Here is an 18,653-nt window from a genome sequence, read left to right as displayed (position 1 = left end):
GGCTTGGCTAGCTCCTCCGCCAGCTCTCTCAGCACTCTCGGGTGGATCCCATCCGGCCCCATAGACTTGTGAGCATCCAGATGACGTAGCAGATCGTTGACTGCTTCCTCTTGGATTATGGGGGGTTCATCCTGCTCGCCATCCCTGGTGAGCATCAGCATGGAGGTGCATCATCCCTGGAGGTGCATCAGCACCTCCCTCTCCGCTCCCCATCATGAGAACATTGTAGGCAGCAATAAGGTTACGCCTCCATCTTCTCTGCTCTTAGCTGAATAAACCTAGTATCCTCATCCGCTCCTCAAAAGTCATGCTCTCTAGTCCTTTCACCATCTTTGCCCTCCTTTGGACACATTCTAATATTTTTATATCCTTCTTATATAGTGGAGCCTAAAACTGCACACAGTACTCAAGGTGAGGCTGCACCAATGAAGTGTGTAGTGGGACAATTTTTTTTTGGACTTGTTAGTTATAATGTGCTTAATGCACCGGGATATGGTTGTTCCCTTTTTTCCACCTGGGCACGCTGATGACTCATACTGAGCCTACCATTAACTGAAACATCTAAATCCCTTTCCGTAGGGCTGTACTCCAGCCTCTTGTCCCCCAGTCTCTACATTGATCTCTCATTGCAGGAGAGATCAAATGCTTCTAGTTTCCTTCATTAGAGATTGGTTGATGTACCTAGGAAACATTAATGACTTCAAGGATGAAGGTTCTCTCTGTGTCTTTCTCCTCTTTGTAGTTTGTGGTATTCAGCAAGGATTCATCTCAGCTTAACTTGTGAGCCAAAAGCACAGCATCCCTGCAGATCTTATTTACTCTAGAACATAAGTTGAAAATGCACCACCTTGTGCAAGAATTACAATACTGTGGAGTCAAAGAAACTAACACCTGCCATTCATTTCTATTCCATGTGATCCCTTCCCCAATTGTGAGTCTTATCCCTGTGCAAAGACATCTTTTTTTGGCATCTTTACCTCCCAAGAAATTATGACATGCTATGCACCTGGTAATATAAGAAGACTTACCCTCTGTCAGAGAAGAAAACTTGGGTTGTAAATACTTATGAATAACCATCAAGATTACAGATTTTCATGTGCTAGAATGTTTATTTACTAAATAGAATTCAAAGCAAGGTCTTTATATTGATCATAACTTTACCAGTTCCAAAAGGTTGGTTTGAAAATTTAAATCTTCTGGAGACTGGCTTTCTTCTTGTCATATTACATGCAGACTGCTTCCAGTTTATTGTAGGTGAGAGGCATTTTCACGGAAGAGTGGTGGGTTTTACTTGTAGCCCTGAGTATTTTATAGAAGTTGGAAACACAGTAGTAGCTCACGTGATTTACATGGTGTACACATTCACATTAAGTATAACCTGTTAGGTGATTACTTAAAGAGAAGACCCAAGATATGCGGAGTTTTAGCTAAACTATGATTTTCATCAGTTTGATTTTTCATCTATATACCTGATCTGAAAGTTGGTATGGAGAATTTTACTACGCATGCAATAAGAAGGAATTGTCCTTGACTTTAAGTAGAAAGACTGTATCTGTATTAGATTAAAAACCTTCTTTGAACTTGCTATGCGATTTCAGAGTACCTCCAACAACAGTTAAGCATTCCTCTCGTCTTGCTAGATTGTAACATTTTGAAAGCTTCATAATGATGAGGTCAGATTAAGTGAATGAAGCAATTTAATTTGCCAACTAACAAGCATGGACAAGCATAGGAATCTCATAAGAATTGCTGAAATCTGTGGAAGAACCCAGCCAAAACACACATAGTAATTCTATTATTTCTCTGTAACAAAAATGTGACAAGAACCAGTAAGTAATTCTTGTCTGGATTGGAGAATTTTTCAGTGGACTTGTGGAGAGTCAGTCCTGAGAGCAGCCTTGAATGTCTTCAGTGAGCTTCTGTCTGGCTACCTGGTTCCCTCCTGTTCCGTTACACCCTCTTGCTCTGTGTCACTAGGTGCTACTCAGTCACAGAGTTGTTGCTGACAGATGAAATACATGCCGTCAGAGACTGCAGCTCTGACTCCCCAACTCTAGAGGTTGTCTTTGTGTTCTTCAGCCCAACAGCACTTAGTGTTTCTAGGTTTTGGTTTTGTTGTCATTTTTTAATGTTGAATACACTAAAGGAGTAATTCTTAAGCTATTTGATTATGTTCCTAGAACATTTTATACGAATACAGAATGCAAGGAAATTAAGGTCCAAGCCAATTTAATACCTGAGAAGTGCCCTTTCCCTAATATTGTACAGTTTCCAGTTCTTGAAATTCTTATACTAGAAATTATGTGCTCTAGGGTTTAACCAAGCATTTTGACTGTATCCTACCATCGCTTCTATTAGCAAGGAATTCCTATTAGAGAACACATACAGTATTAAAGAACATTTAGAGAAGAGTAGCTTTGTTTTTATTCATTTGTTTTTATTTTTTTAAGTTGCAAAATTCATTTAAGGAGTCAAATTCCATGGTTTGAAGGAATATGATAGTAGTACAGTTTCAGAATATGTCATATCTGATGTTCAGGGTAGTAGTCCAGCTCAGTTAAGAACAAAGTATTTGTGCATTAAGTAGCTGGAGAACAGAAGCAGTCTGTTCTGTTTCAAAGGTGACCTTTCATGTAGTTGAAGTGGGTCTTAATTGTGAATGTTGAAAAGAATGGCTTCTGTGAGTACTTGGCTAATCCTCTGGCTAAAATACATTTGCACAAAGACTGTTGTGAATAAAATAAGCTGTAGGATTGTAGGACCCAAGTGTCTGTTGGAGCAGTGGCACGTGTTGCTTGAATGCAATTCATCAAGTTGAAGTACTTCAAAGGCCATATATTTAAATGTTAAATAATATGTCTTCAAATGGCAGAATGACTGTTTTAAGACACTTGAGTGCCTTCCATATCTGCATTCACACTTGGGAGATAAAATCACAAATGCTCAAGCTCTGAAGCATTTTCCCAAAGCAGTATTTGTATGGCAAATAGATGCTCTCCTTAGGCTTGGTGCATACGGATAGAACAGTGTAGTTGGAGTATGCCTCAGTATTCTGAGCCAGATACTCTAGGTAGAGCATCTGGTTATTCTTTGCAGATGTGTTTTTTGTTTTACCTATGTTAGTATTCTGTTAGCTAGCTTTATCTCAACTCACCCTTTCCAGCATTCACACCTCAGTAGTCATCTTTCATGTTTTTGTTTGGGTGCTTTGCTTTGATGTGTGTTTGTTTTGTTCCCTCTGAAGGAGGCCTCTGAAACAAAATCTTGTGGGTTCTTAAGACTTCGTTTGATCTTTTTCTTTGTTTTTGCTCCCATTTTTCCAGTGGTCAAATGGCACGCTCCAGTTTGCTCAGTCTGTCTCTTGTACAAACAGCCAATTTGGCAACAGATGGGTGCATTTTGTGCTTAATGTTTGTATAGATTATGTTTCTCTTGATGTAACTTCTAGTTACTTGCAGAAGTCTAAACAGAAATCTTATTTTCTTTAGTACTCGGCAGCAACATACTGATGACACCATTGACTCAAGAGGTACTCAGCACATCAGCCCTTGCTTGCTTGAGTCTTGAACCTTTCAATGTGGGTCATCTTCTTTTGCTCGGGGGCTGCTTTGGAGCTCCCAAGAGCTGTCCTCTGTATTTTCCCTCAGGCTGACTTGGATGCCCTGTTTGCCACGCTATGAGTAAGCATGACAATCACAAGATGCACTTTCCAATTATGCAGTTCTCAGTTTCCAGAGGGTATGGTTAACTTGCTTTTTTTGAGTCCCTGAACTAGTGATGTTCTCTGCTTATTGAAGGAGTTACAATACCATGTAACAGTCCCTTGGGATCTTGTCCTCTGCTCTAAGAAGACCTTCTTTTTCTTTATGAACACTAGTTTGGCCCTGACATTCAGGCAGTTGTCTACCTGTGTCCTCCTAGCTGAAGATGTCTTCAGCCGAGTATTAAAACATAGTTTGTTTCTCAGATGCAGATCTTTGGGGGCATGTGATAAAATAATGCAGGCCTTCACCCGCTAGGTGCTGGGAAACACCTGTCTGGAATCTGTTGTCTCTATTTCTTTGCCCAGTTCCCATGCCCTTTCGGACGTGTTAGGACATTGAATCAGGCATTTTCAGTGCATCTGGGCTGTGTGAGAGTTTTTTGTGGCACTGGAAACTAACACCATCCTTTCAGCACAGTAACTTCTTAAATGGGACGTAATGGATGTCCAAATAGTTGACTGCCGAAAGGCAGTTTGGCCCAGTAGGGATGAGCCTTTTAGGAGCATGTTGTGCATGTGTGATTCCTTGGCTCTCCTGAAGTCTCATGTAATTCCTGTGGTTCACTTTGGAATTAACAGTTCTTGTCCCACATATCCTGTTAGGACCTGTTGAACGGTTACGAGACTTAATAACTGTCTGAGCTGCCATTGCATATGTTGCTAAACTGAATTTGCATTGCTGTAGACGGGGATGTGTACTCTCAAGGACACATCCTTGTATTATAGTAGTGACTGTTTCTCTGTCAGTCAGGCTTTTCCTGTAGATGTGGTGAGTTTGATTAGTCCCTGCAGAGAAATGGAGTTTCTTCCTCTTTTTGTGCCACTGTTAATATGCTTTTTTGCTTGATGAGGGAGCTCATTAGAGAACTCTGAAGGCATAAGTCCTCTCTGAGGAGAAAAGTTTACACATATACTTTCTACAACTTCAGGTAGTTTCAAATGCCTGCCTAGCATTCCTTGGTTATAAAGCAGGGCCAAGTGGTGATACCACAAGAGCATGATGGTGCAAGACCTCCATCCTGTCAGCACTTTTGATTGAATTCTGGAGCTAGGTTTTTTGATCTCTGGAAATGGTGTAATTGTGGTCAACCAGCCAAGGTCAGCGTACATAGCCTTAGCAAAGAAGGCACTGCTCTGAGGTTTTTTTCTTTGGTGAAGTGACTGTCTTCCAGGACGAATGCTAATCCACATTACACCTCTCCATCTTGGACAGTCACAGAATTCTCTGTCCTAAAGCTGCTCGGTGGCTAGGGGCTTTAAACATTTCCTGGTTGGAAGACAAATTATGCCCTTTCCTTTTTGATGAAGGAAAAGGAAAATGGGATGCTAACATAGATAACCTGGAGAAAAGGTTGCAGGGATCGTATAGACATAGTATTGAAAGTGCCCTAGCGAGTTAAAGTAGTTACATTTTACTAGGATGCTCAGATCAGTCAGAATGATTGCAAGGAACTCAAAGAGGGCAGTGCACTATCTTTTTTATATTGCCATAAGTGGAGTGGGAAAAGTTAGAGGTCTATCTGATGTGTAGTACTAGAGTATTTATTAGACACAGTCTGGTAATACGTATAGGCACATCCACAGTGTCAGTGTGTAGCTCATCTCAAAGAATAAGCGTTAAGGGAATATAACGTGTTTTTTCTAATTTAACAAAGGGATGGTTTAACGAAGTGAACTGCCTGGCTGTCCAGGTGAACCTATGTTCACTGATAAGGACCTCTAACAAAATTCTCTTTGTTTCAGTGGCTTCATAAAAAGTTGTTGCACTCCTAAGCAGCTGGCCCGTTTGAAGTAGCCACTTTGTATACTTTTACTAAAAACTATGCTATTGCATAAACATTCAGGAATGTTGCTGAACTTGGTAAAGAAAAAAACAGAAATCAAAACCAGCTGTTGTGTGCTAGAAGACTGAAGACTATCTCCAGATTATCTGTAAACATGGAAGCACTGCTGATTGGGAACAAACATAATGACACTCTTTTTTTTAATATTGTCATACTGAGTTCCTAGAGATGGGTTAGCCACGCTTCTGTTTCCTTCTGTTAGTGTCTGATTGCTTGCTGTTCTGCAACTCAGAAGAGGGAACCACAGTGTTTAAGGCATGCATGCTGAGTGAGGGAAGAAAACAAGCATTCTGCGTTATGCAAAAAATTCTTAAGGTCGAGTATTTGCAAGATGTGCGTGCTCAGTGAGAATTCACCTGTAGGTAATCCACCTTCAGTTGTTGTTTAATAACTTCCTTTCTTGTCTTACATCTCATAACATGAAAGTATTAATAATGTGGATTCTGGAATTTGGATTCATGTTATAAAGTTGAATGAAATTTAAATTTCGGGGGTAAAATACAAAATGGGGTTTGGTTGTGGTTTTTGAAATTTGGAGGGGGGGGCTGCATTCTTGATTTGTGAGTGAAATGTGATTTCACAAATGAATGGTGAAATACAACTTACAGTGACTTTTTGTCACAGAATGGTTGAGGTTGAAAGGGACCTCTGGAGGTCATTTGGTCCAAGCCCCCTGCTCAAACATAGTCACCTAGAGCCAGTTGCCCACAACCACGTCCAGAAGCCTTTTGAATATCTCCAAGGAGGGAGACTCCACCCCCTCCGTGGGCAGCCTGTGCCAGTGCTCAGTCACCCCCACAGTAAAAAAGTGTTTCCTGATGTTCAGAGGGAACCTCCTGTGTTTCAGTTTGTGCCTGTTACCTCTGGTCCTGTCACTGGACATCACTGAAAAGAGGCTGGCTCCCTCTTCTTTGTACTCTCCCTTCAGGTATTTGTACACACTGAGATCCACCCTGAGCTTTCCCTTCTCCAGGTGGAACAGTTGCAGCCTTTCTTCATATGCTTCAGTACCTTAATCTTCTTAGTGGCCCTTTGCTGGACTCTCTCCAGTATGTCCACGTCTCTCTTATGCTGGGGAGACCAGAAGAAGACAAAAAAGGAAACTGTTGTTGGAGGTAGCATTCTTTTGAAAATGATTTTAAACCTACATGTAATGTGTAATAGTAAAGACTATTATGACTCCCTATAAGAGGCATATTTAACAATGAAAAATTTACATAAGTGCTCCTAGTGAAACTTACTATAAAAACTGTGTCTGTAAGTAACAGCTAGATGTAATTGGTGGGGCTTGTAATTTAGTAAAACACGACATAAATGGAGGTGTCTAACAAAGAAGTATCTAGATTTTGTGACTTCAACTGTCTGAAGTCAGGACTTCCTACAGCATCTTATGAAGGCAAATCTGTGTCAATTTGTAGTAGCGTCAGAATGCTTTGCTTTCAGACAGTTGGCTTTATTAATGTTCTTGAGTGCTGTAGCAAAAAAAGCTCAGTCCTCTGAGCTTTTTTGTGTGGTTAAATAAGAAACTATAAATAGTTGGTATCAGAGTGTTTTTTCTTAATGGTCACCCTGTAACAGTCATAAGCTGGTTCCAACAGGGCTTCTGGAATACGGTGCTTGTCTATGTAATGGCAAATCAGTGTTGATTATGAAGAAAATGCTCAGTGGCTCCACTTTTTTTTTTCCTACCTAATGCTGAGTTGCAGTTTACCACTTAATTTCTTGCTAGGAACTCCACTTGTGATAATCATCTGCTTTCTTCTTCTTGGCAAAATTTCAGCATTTTAACACTTCTAAACTGAAAAGGAAGCAAGAGCTAAAGGATACAAGTACTTACCTATGTGGATTAGAAGTTGGGGTTTTTATAACCTCATTACAAACATACCCCAGAGTGTTTTCAATTTATAAATGCCTGTTTGTGACTTACAGTATGAGTTTTTCATATTGAAATTTAATTATAAGACATTATTTCAAATCATTCAATACCAATTTTTTTAAACCTCCAAAATTATTTTGGGGGTTTTAAACACTGAATTTTGCAAGGGACAAAAAAATACCTCAGACATGAATTTAAGAAAGAAATGAAACTAATTTTCAAATATTGTTTCAGAAATTCTATCTTTCATATTAAAAGCTGAAATGATTGTAAAACGTAAATATAATTGAACATCAGAACCACCAATTATGTATAGTAAGGGTTCCTTGAAAAGGCTACTAATAATAGTTCTGCATGTTTTGAAATGTTTTTAGTGGGCCTTCTCACCGGCAAAAGGTACCTGAGATCATGAGGGTTCTGCTGTACCACTGTATACGTCCGTATACAACTCCCCAGTCTGTTTCTTGTCACTGTAGTATCTTGTAGCCTAGCTTTATTACACAATGTGGAGACAAAAAAGACATAATTGTGCAGATGATTTGCTGAATTTGCAGCTAACAATGATAATAGTTTTCATCCATTTCTTTTGATATATTAACATTATAAATTGTTTTAACAAATCTCGGCTGCATTATCTTTACTCTTTGGAGAGGTAGCAAGTGAAGAACAGTTTCGTTTTGTATTTTTCATTCCCCTTCCTTTTACTTCTTCCCCTTTTTCCCCCCTCCATCTCTCCCAGGTGAAGGAAAAATGAACAGAGGGATATATGAATAGCTTTAGATCAGCTGATGCCAGGATGGAGGGCTAGGAATTTCTGAATTTTTTTTTTTGTTTTTGCTTTTTATCATACTATTTTTCTTTTAGATAACAGGTACTGGAAAAGATAATAAAAGAGAAACAATAGCTGTGTCAAAAGAAAGTGGAATCATGAAAAGTTTATTTTATGGTTTTGTCTCAGAAGTTAATATTTCAAGTTAATATTTGAACAAAATGAGGCCTATAACTATTTTGAACTCAGAATTTTACCCCAAAAAAACAGTCACAGTATATGTATTTTAATAAATACAGTTTAATAATATGCTGTTGGACTGTTTAATTTTTATGCCTCAGGGTAGCACTGAGCACTATTTCTACTTTTAGAAGCTTCTTCTCATTAGTGTAGTACATTCTCTTATATAGTACCTGTTTTAAACTCCAAATCTGAATCTACAAATGTAAAACCTGACTTTTGAAATATTTGCTTTTTTGAACACTCTTCTTTAAAGGACCTATCAGGATCTCTCCCCAAAATGCTAGAAGCTTGAAGGATAAGGGAGGAACAATGTTGCATGGCCCAAACACATGTGCTTTCGTCATTAGCAAGGTACAGCATGACCTCATGTTGACCTCAAAGGTAAATCGCTAACAGGGAACAATTATACATGCCTGTGAAAGCAGCTTAGTTTTGAACATAATCAAGACAATAACTTCAGTGTGTAGAATAAAATTAAATTTACACTCTGTCTGTCTGCCTTTCTCTTTCTCTCTCCTGTCTCTCTCCAAGTCTCTTCTTCAGAGAATGTTGTGTTTTTTATATATGTGTGTGTTGCGAAAGAAAATCACTTTTCTAGAGGTCATAATAAATTCCTAAATATGGGGAACCCAAAGGATCTTGTATCCAATTTAGTCAAATTGTACATCTTACAATGAAATGCTCTTTTTGATGGAAAAGTTTCATTTGTTGTCTAGAGTATTGCAGCCTTCAGAATGTGTGTCTATATTACCCTGGGGAATCTTGTGTAGTTCTGAAACGTATAGATCATTTAGACTTATGGGAAAGTTTTTTAAATATCAATACATTAATTTTTGTGTGCTTATCGTAGACTGCCACACAAACCTATGACACTATTTTTTTTGTAGATGACTGTAAATATTCTGTAGTGTTATGTGATATATCTCTACATATGATGGAATATGATTTAGCTAGCAGTTCTAAGCTATTTGGAGAAGAATTGCTGCCAGCATTTTGGAACTGTTAGCCATATCTGTCCCATATGATTTGTATAATATAATTGTTTGACATGAATTTTATTTCTTTTTTTTTTTTTTTTTGCTAGAATGAGAGAGCATATTCCTTCTGTGGAACTATAGAATACATGGCTCCAGATATTGTAAGAGGAGGAGATACAGGACATGATAAGGTATGTTCTATCTAAGTTTATTACTGAAAAGAAATTAATTCTTTAGGCAACCCTGTTGTTCAGCTTGAGGGGTTTTTGTAAAATGTGATAGTGTCTTATTTAAACATGCTTTATTTCAGCTTGTCCTAAAATAGATTTTTGCCTATATTTAAAACCATTAGTATGATGTATTTTCAGTTTTTAATCTTAAGTAAAAGGCATATTTATAAAGGTATTGTGGCTCATTTATGTTCTATTCAAAATTTGTTCTAAACGTGTAGTGGGACAAAAAAACTTAGCTGACCCTTTTAAATAAAAAAACTAGTTTGGAGCAGAAAAATGACTGTGGCTAACTGATATATTTTTTAAACTGTGTATCAGGGAAATCTATTATCTTTCTTGAAGTATGGAGTGGGTTATTAATGTTATTAATGTAATGTACTCAGATTGTAAAAATTAATTCTGTTTAGCTTGAGGCTCAAGTTTTATTATGAATTAAAGTGTCAGTAATTGATGGGAAAGATCAAGACAACCGTAATTCACAGATGATATTTGAAACCAAAACAACCCTACTCCCCAAATGAATTCTACAATATTAGTAGATAAATTATTCTGATTGCGCACTATACTGAGAAGTTTTGGAGAATATTTAATCTCTGTGTTTTTTGCTGTGGATTGAGTTGACTTGTCTTTCTGTTGGGGGTCGTGGAATACAGTTGATCACAATTCCTCTTACAACAGCCTTTTTAAGCACTGGAAAATGTTATGTCACCCTCCATCTCCTTTTTCTAGACTAACTGGACTCAGTCTGACTTTGAAAAGGTTCTTTCTTCTCCTTCTCTATGCATTCTGCTTCTCTTTTGGTCTGAGTTTGCCTGTATATTTCTTCAGGTAGGGAGCATTGTAGTGGGCACAGTGTTTCAGCTAAGAGTTGGCAGTTTGAATTGCAGCGGAATGATTACCTCCCTGATTCTTCTATTAAACATAAAATAGAATGTACTTTGTCTTTTCACTTAGTCATTGTCTCACACCTACTTTGTATTCCACTACAACCTCTGCATCTTTTTCTACCGTACTGCTTGCCCAGTCATTATTAAAAATGGAATTTTACAAACTTATGAATTGAAGCTCTTTCCTGCACCCTATTTCTTAGAATCGTAGAATCATTAAGGTTGGAAAAGACCTTTAAGATCGAGTCCAACCATCAACCCAACACCACCATGCCCACTAAACCACGTCCCTAAGCGACTCATCTACACGTCTTTTAAATACCTCCAGGGATGGTGACTCCACCACTTCCCTGGGCAGCCTGTTCCAATGTTTAACCACTCTTTCAGTAAAGAAATTTTTCCTCACACCCAATCTAAACCTCCCCTGGTGCAACTTGAGGCCGTTTCCTCTTGTCCTATCACTTGTTCCCTGGGAGAAGAGACCGACACCCACCTTGCTACAGCCTCCTTTCAGGTAGTTGTAGAGAGCAATGAGGTCTCCCCTCAGCTTCCTTTTCTCCAGGCTAAACAACCCCAGTTCCCTCAGCTGCTCCTCATAAGACTTGTTCTCCAGACCCCTCACCAGCCTCGTTGCCCTTCTCTGGACACGCTCTAACACCTCGACGTCCTTCTTGTAGTGAGGGGCTCAAAACTGAACACAGTAGTGTTCTTAGTGTTCTTAATTTAGTCTTGCCAGTTTCAGAGCATCTCTCCAATGTGTCAGTCACTTTGAATTGTGATTCTGTCTTCTCAAATGCTTACAAATTCAGTATCGTTGCTGATTTAAAGAGGAATCTCTGTTTGGTTATCTTTGATTGGTTCTATCTGATACTTTCATTAGGTGTTGTGCAGAGCCATGCAGTGTTCTGTAAGAAATAGCTTCACAGTTTGATACCAAATGTTAGCTGATAAATAAGGGTGATTTTTCAGTTACCTATGTTATGGTAATTATTTACAGTAATTTCGGTTACCTATGTGATGACAATTGTTTACACCACACACTCTTTGCCTCACCATTGGCAATGTCACGTGATACAGTGTTAGAAGGTTTTTAGTGTATTTCGTTTTTACTGCTTATCTAGCAATGCAAAGATCTTATTTTAAAAAAGAGGAAATGAGATTGCTTTAGTATTCTATGCTCTCATTAATCAATGTTTTTGATTTGTAATCTCCTCTAGTTAGCTGTATTGTTTGTCTAAAATATTTGCTCTAGTATTTCAGTATTTATTTTTTAAAAGTTTGATTTTTTTGATTCTGCAGATCCTCCTTTTCTTTTGGAAAAACACGTACCAAGAAAAAAACTATTCTTCTGGGATTTTCTCTGATCATTGTGTATTTGCAAAGAAAATTACTAACAGTACAGAGACTTCTTCAGCTAGTTATTCTAGGCACTCTTGGCTGAATATATGAAACATCAGATTTTTGTGTATCTTGAAGCAAGAAAACCTAAAATATGAGGCCAAATTGCCATCATTTCACTAATTGTCTTTCTGTATTGTATTAATGTTGTCAAAATAAGTAAAGCAGAACCTCATTGATTTGCAAATTTCATGGAAGTAAAACTGAGAAATTCAAACACCTGTAGTTAAACAATTTTGTTGAAATGACTAAACTTTATTTTTCATAGTAGCATCTCTTCTTTTGAAAGAAATATTTTGCAAGTTATGAGGTATCAGAGACATGAATAATAATTAGTATATGTGAAGCCAAAGATTGCATGTGTTACCAGCGAATGTAAGATAAAATTCCCTAGCATTTTCAGGTGCCCTGATTAATTGTGATGGGTACTCCTAAATTGTGCTTTTTGAAAGTTCCTTAGTTTCATTCTCAAGGCCCTAAAAGCTCAGGTTCCACTACTTCTTAGCAAGGCTTAGGTTCCTCTGTTATTTCAAGTATGTTTTAGAATTCTTATAATTTCACAATGGTAAAAATAAAAATTAATTCGGGGGCAGGGGGGGAAGGAAATTTGGTAGTCAGTGGGAAGAGTTCAGCTTGAGAAATTAGTTGAAGCAGCTAAGTGGGGAGATTTCAAAATAAAATTAATTTATCATAGAAAATACCTCCAATCAGTACTGCAATTGTTTATGCTTTATTGTATCCAGGTTTGCCTTTGTATTGATAGGTGGGCTCTTCCTTTGCTAGTTGCTTTCTGAGTGCATTGTTTTGTTCCTTCTTTTGTTAACAATTTTACAAAAGTGTATCATAACATACATAATTATTGTTGTTCTATAGGCTGTTGATTGGTGGAGTGTTGGTGTTCTTATGTATGAGTTACTAACTGGAGCATCACCATTTACAGTTGATGGAGAGAAGAATTCCCAAGCAGAGATTTCTAGGTAAGATTCAAAACAGTAAAGTATACGTGCTTGCTCACAAAGTGATGCTTATGCCATGATATATGTTTTGTGAGAGTTTTAATCTAAAATTTAGGAAGCAAGTGCTACCAGGGTAACATTTCAGGTGCTCCAGTTCTGTTTAACAGAATCACGTCTGGAAGCAGATCGGTTTTATTAACCTCAGCAGGCTATTGAAATAATAGAACTGATCTTTACAAAAGACCTGTTTTTTTTTAAACTACAGTGGAACCACAGCTTTGTAGATATTCAACCTGGTTGCATGTTTACTGTTGAAAAGGAAGTCAAATGAAATATGAAATTATATGTAAATAGAATTATCACATTCAAAATCTTGATACGTAATGAAACATACGTTTAGCTAGAGGGATTTTTGTCAGCTCTTGCTAGATCACTCCATCAGACTACAGGTTTCAAGTGTCAGGACGTACCCTACTCCTGCCTTTTTGTCACAGGTAATATTTATTTTATTAGTGTATAAAGTGAAACAAAGAACGTCATCTTTTCTGGCCATACTTGTATATCTGAGAAGAAATGAATATACTTATGGAAATGAAATAACCTATACCATTCTCATACATGTAAACTTTTCCTGACTGTCAGCTTTGTTAACGTTCAGTAATTTGTACACTTTAAAGGTTTGTTTTCAGTACCCATGTAAAAGCATTGGAGCACTTCAAAAAGACAAAGCAATAAGCTTGCCCAAAATACATTATTGAAATCTCCCCCCAAAATGAGCATTTCCTATTATTGTATTTCTCTTGGAGTGGGGAGTTGAGGGCTTAAATTGCACAAATTAGTAACTGCTGTCAAGCTCAGCTGGTAAGCCCAGTCCCCAAACTAAAAATATCTTGCTTCTATTGGAATGTATTACCATGGTTCTGACCCTCACCTGAAGCCACTTGATATTTAAGGTTATAATGGGCAACAGAACATACATCAATTATTTAGATAATTTATTTTACTTCTGTTATAAATTCGGGCAATTTCTTGGAAGGTTGAGACCTGTTTATTGATTTCTAGGTCTCTAGCAGAACAGGAAACTTAGAGGGCCACTAGAAAAAATAGGGGGCGGCGGGGGGGAATCCATTAACAAAGCAAAATTCAGGACTTCACTCTCTTAGTCATTATGATGGAGTTAAAACTTAAATAGGTCAGAAAGAGTTAATTTAAGGTTAGAAATTTTGTTGATTGCTTACTTATGCCATGTCCGAATTGGTAATTTTGACTCCCAAGATTTACTAAATGGAACTCTGAAGGAGTTACGAATTTTTTAGAGAGAACCTTGACCTGAATTTTACAGATATAGTTTTTCCCCAAAACTGGGAAACTTTTTAGATACGTATTCTACAGGATTTGACTGTCTTTTGGTAGGTCCTTCTGTGCTCTTTAATATCTTAATCTTTCTGATAATTTAAGATTGAATTCAAAGCTGAGAAACTGCAGGGTTGCTAACATCCATCCTCTGATGGCTAGTAACCTAATTTCTGATCTAAATTCAGTTGTGGCAAGTTTACTGTGTTGCGCAGTATGCTTTTTTTCTGTTTGGTATTTCTGCTACGCATTTATAGACATTGATCCTGTAGTCTTTCAGCTTTTATTTTGATAAATTTAGAAGGTAAATTCTTAGTTTTCTTTATCTAAAGATTTCCCGAGTTGTCTTGTTTCCTGAAAAAGACTTTTCTTAACTCAGCTTGTGGTGTTCTTTCTTACATATGGACAGTTTATTCCTCTTGATGTTTCAAGAGGATCTTGTTTAAGGGAAGTAGTAATTCACCATCTGAACAAAAAGATTCCTTCCTTTTTTTCTTCGATTCATCTTGTTGATGCCAACGGTGGACTGATAGATCTAATTCCTTTTCCTTTTCTATCACTTCCAACTGATAAGCCCCTAGTTTATAGCTGAAATCTCAGTAGTGCCAACTATATGACTGCATTTCAGACTTGATTTCATCTGTCTTCTGTTACTTCAGTACTCATAAGACCCGTGGTTTCTGAATCCTTTCCATTGATAGCAATTTCTGTGCTGGATGACATCCATTTGTGTGTTCGTAGTTTATTATGTAAAAAATATTATGTTCCTCTTAAGAGTGTGGCTGAGCATGTGAGAACATTGCTGTTTTCTCTGTCCTGGCTGCTGCACTGAGTCACGTGGAACCTTCTGGGGAATGGTGGTTGCTGCGTGCCTTGGGAAACAACAGGAGTGTGTTTGGGGCTTTCCCTGAGGGTAGGGTAGAGCAGGCAGAATGGATGTGAGATATCACAGGCTGTGGTGCTCCTGCAGCCCAGGCAAAGGGTGGGAAGTGTAGGGAGCAGAAGCACATCTCGGAGAAGATGGAAAGAGAAACTTTTTTCTAAGGATTGAAGGGGACTATGTAGAGTTTGCTGCAACTTGGGAAGCTGTTGAACTACTCGCTTGAGAGCATGCCTGAAAGAAATGATCTGCCCTTCCTGACATGCTAGCCTGTTAAATTTAGAAATTCTTGTTACCATATTCATGGCTTTTCAGAAATACCCTCCTTGTATTTACCTCTAGCGTGAATACACTGGGTTCTTTCAAGAAGTAACAGCTGAATTTTCAGTACCTGTCTTTATCCTAAGCTTGTCTGGCCTAGAAGGTATGATCTTTATTTCCTTTTTTCTTTGATAATTTTGTCACTGAGGATACATTTGCAGTTTACACTTAATGTCCTTTTTTTGATTGTTAATTGTTTCAATTATGTCTGCAGCCTTTTCTATAAAGTTTTCTGTTGAATTGGGATGCAGACTCTAGATAATTTTACACCTATAATTAAATAGGTTCCAAATTATCTCAGTGACTATCTTTGATCTTTCTAGTTTCATTTCCTCCCTAAACTGATGAAAAATGAATTGCAGATAACTTCATCAGATATTTACAGTTGCCAGTGGTAATGAAATCACTAGCACTGGCACAGAGCTCTGAGTTGGTACAAACTTCTTTCTGGGTGGCAAGTTTTTCTAAACAGAAATTGTGTATTCCCTAACCTAAATAAGCTTTAACTTGCCAATTGCAGCAGACTTAGAAAATTCAGTTTTCTCTTCCTTAGTCACAATCCCTGAAAGCATAGTTTCCATGGCCTTTGATTTTTCTGAGTTTAAGGAAAAAAGTCTTCTAAATGAATCCAGGTCTTTCTTTTATTTTACCTAGGTGGGAAGTAATCTTAGATATTTTTAGATAATGTTATTCCCTTGTGTGGCACAATGGCTATCTGCTTATAAATTTGAGCATGAAGTTTTGTTTGGAAATCTCTCTCTAATGGACAGTTCAGTTCTTCTGTCAGAAATAGTTACTGTGGGGTTTCTATCTTTTTTTACTCTTTCTGATGAGACGTGTTCAGTTCTTTTATCATAACCTTTTTGACAACACTGTGGACTTCTCTTTCATGGCAAGTGCAACTTAAGTGCATACTTTAATTTCCCTTATGTCTCTGTGTCTCTGTCTCTGAAGATGCTTTTTTTTCCCCATGCTTGGTGTTATGGTTATTAAACTTGATAAAAATTTCACAGGACTATTCAAGTATCTCTCCTTTTCTAGCATGCCCTCTCCCCTTTCTTCTCTCTTCTTCCCAAATCTTCCTTTCATTTTTGAGAATTCTGGACTTCCATTGCCGCAGAGGTGTGGATAGGACCCAACCTGCAAAAGCATAGGTAAGGGCTGGGTTTGATTACACACCCAGTATTTTCAGTTTGACCATGAGTGATTTGTAGTGCTGGTTTGAAAGACAGACAAATCCATTTTAGGGTGTTGACTTTTGAGGGTCTTGTCATACATACAGGGGTTTAAAATGAGCATGAAATTTTTGGAGTATTATTTTGCTGCTCTGCAGCAGCTTAGAAAATCTTATCAGCTTTGGGGTTATGAATAGATATCTATCTTTTTCCATTTTTATACGTATATACATCTATAAAATAATCTGTAGAAGCACATAATGCCATATTAGCATACAAATGCTAATAGCAGCCTATGCTCTTTATTTGATATAGTTGCTTAGACTTTATTTAAACTTCATGGAGGATGGCTGAAATTTGACCATCCATTAGATGCTATCAAGGTATTTTGTCCACGATTCTGCAAGAAACCTTTTCTTGATGAAACTGTTGGGAAGATCCATAGCAGGCATATACTGGGATATTCCCTTCTTTATTCTCTGCCTGTGAAGACTCCAGTGATTGCTAGATCTTTTAAAGGACAGAGCAGTCCTTAAATCCAACTTGTAATTTGCATGGTGTCTTCTGGAATTTTGTCCTAGAGCGTATAGCTGTCTACCTAGAATATACAGCATTTATATGCCTAGATGGGGAGTCCAGAGTCCAAGAGCTGATAGACAATAATGTAATGATTTTTTTCTAACAGATAGCAATGAGTTAGGAAATCCCTGCCACGTGAAGGAAACCATTTGATGCTAGACTTAATGTGAATCACGTCACATCAGCAACTCTGCCTACAGATCAGTTCAACCTTTCAGTAAAGCAGATGGTTTTAAGAAAGTCATAAGTATTGCATCAAAGTCTCCGACTTGCCTAGAACTGGGGATGCACATATAGATCTGACTGCTCAAAGCTGGAGCAAAAGTACCTGGCATCAGTAGTTCTGAGATGACAGGGTATTCAGTAGAGTCATTCTCAAATGTGAAGGTGAAAACACTGCTTTGGAAGCTTGTCCCTCTGCCCTTTAACAGGGTTGCAGCTTGGGATTGCTTTCTCTTACTCCCTGAACATCAGGATGGATATGTATCTTTTTGGTGATGCTTACAATACAGTTCTGAGGGCACTGATAATAGACTATAGTAACAGTTCTAGTATAAACCTAATGTTTCTGTTGGTCAGCTACGGTGATCCTTTCAGTTTTTTGTGATCTGATTGTGTCTTTTACCTGGTGGAAGCAGGAAAAGCTTCTAGGTTCTGCAGTTTTGATGTTTTATCATCTCTTCCACAGTCAGGTTCAGGCATGTGCTTTCAGGCTAATCACAGTGGAGGGTGAAAGGTGGCTTCCGTCTCAGTATCACATATTTTTATGTCTGTATCTTGACCGAGATAGTTGGGGTTTGTTTTTTTTCCTCTGTCTATAAAATCTTTCTTTGGTTGGCACCTAATGGTTACCACTTCCTAAACTTTTTCATCCTCCTTCCTGGCAATTAGTTTTGTTTCTCACTGTTGCTATTTTAAACATGTTACATAGTTATGGTTTCCAATAATGAATTGGCATCAGTTTGTTCAAGCACGCCATCTTCAGTTAGTTTTCCATAGCTTATGCTTTACTTCTCAAAATGATCACTCAGTGGATATATTTAATAGTAATTTTTGCAATAGAGTTTATAGATTGGTCAATCGAATGCTAAAAGATAAATTGGTCAAATTGATCAATAAGTCAAATTGCCAAATTGGTCCTGTTGTCAATAGATGTTTTCATATTCTTTGACATAAATTGGATTTTCTCAGCTACACAGTGCATCAGAATTTTGACTAGCTTAGCTGTTTACAGAGTTAATTAAAATGAAAAATTAAGAAAATATCTTTCAGATTCTGGCTAATAGCATATTTTCCCCTTTCATTTTATCTTAACCACTGGGAGCAATCTGCTGTCCATGTTGGGAAAATTCCCAGTGACACTGTCTTTATAAGGCCTTTACTGAGTATTGCAAGGGCA

General features: G+C 37.7%; 1 protein-coding gene across 1 annotated transcript in view; it reads left to right on the top strand.

Annotated features, from left to right (window-relative positions):
* Window positions 1-18,653, top strand: part of RPS6KA5 (ribosomal protein S6 kinase, 90kDa, polypeptide 5) — a 70,463-nt gene that overhangs the window by 29,078 nt on the left and 22,732 nt on the right. Inside the window, exons 6-7 of the mRNA XM_009319524.1 lie at window positions 9,580-9,663; window positions 12,864-12,967. Coding sequence (XP_009317799.1) covers window positions 9,580-9,663; window positions 12,864-12,967 — 188 coding nt within the window. The remainder of the gene's footprint in view (window positions 1-9,579; window positions 9,664-12,863; window positions 12,968-18,653) is intronic.

The sequence above is a fragment of the Pygoscelis adeliae genome, unplaced genomic scaffold (assembly GCF_000699105.1).
Source record: "Pygoscelis adeliae isolate BGI_AS28 unplaced genomic scaffold, ASM69910v1 Scaffold71, whole genome shotgun sequence".
Lineage (NCBI taxonomy): Eukaryota > Metazoa > Chordata > Aves > Sphenisciformes > Spheniscidae > Pygoscelis > Pygoscelis adeliae.
The sequence above is the reverse complement of the archived record's forward strand: the minus strand, read 5'-3'. Positions and strand labels throughout refer to the sequence as shown.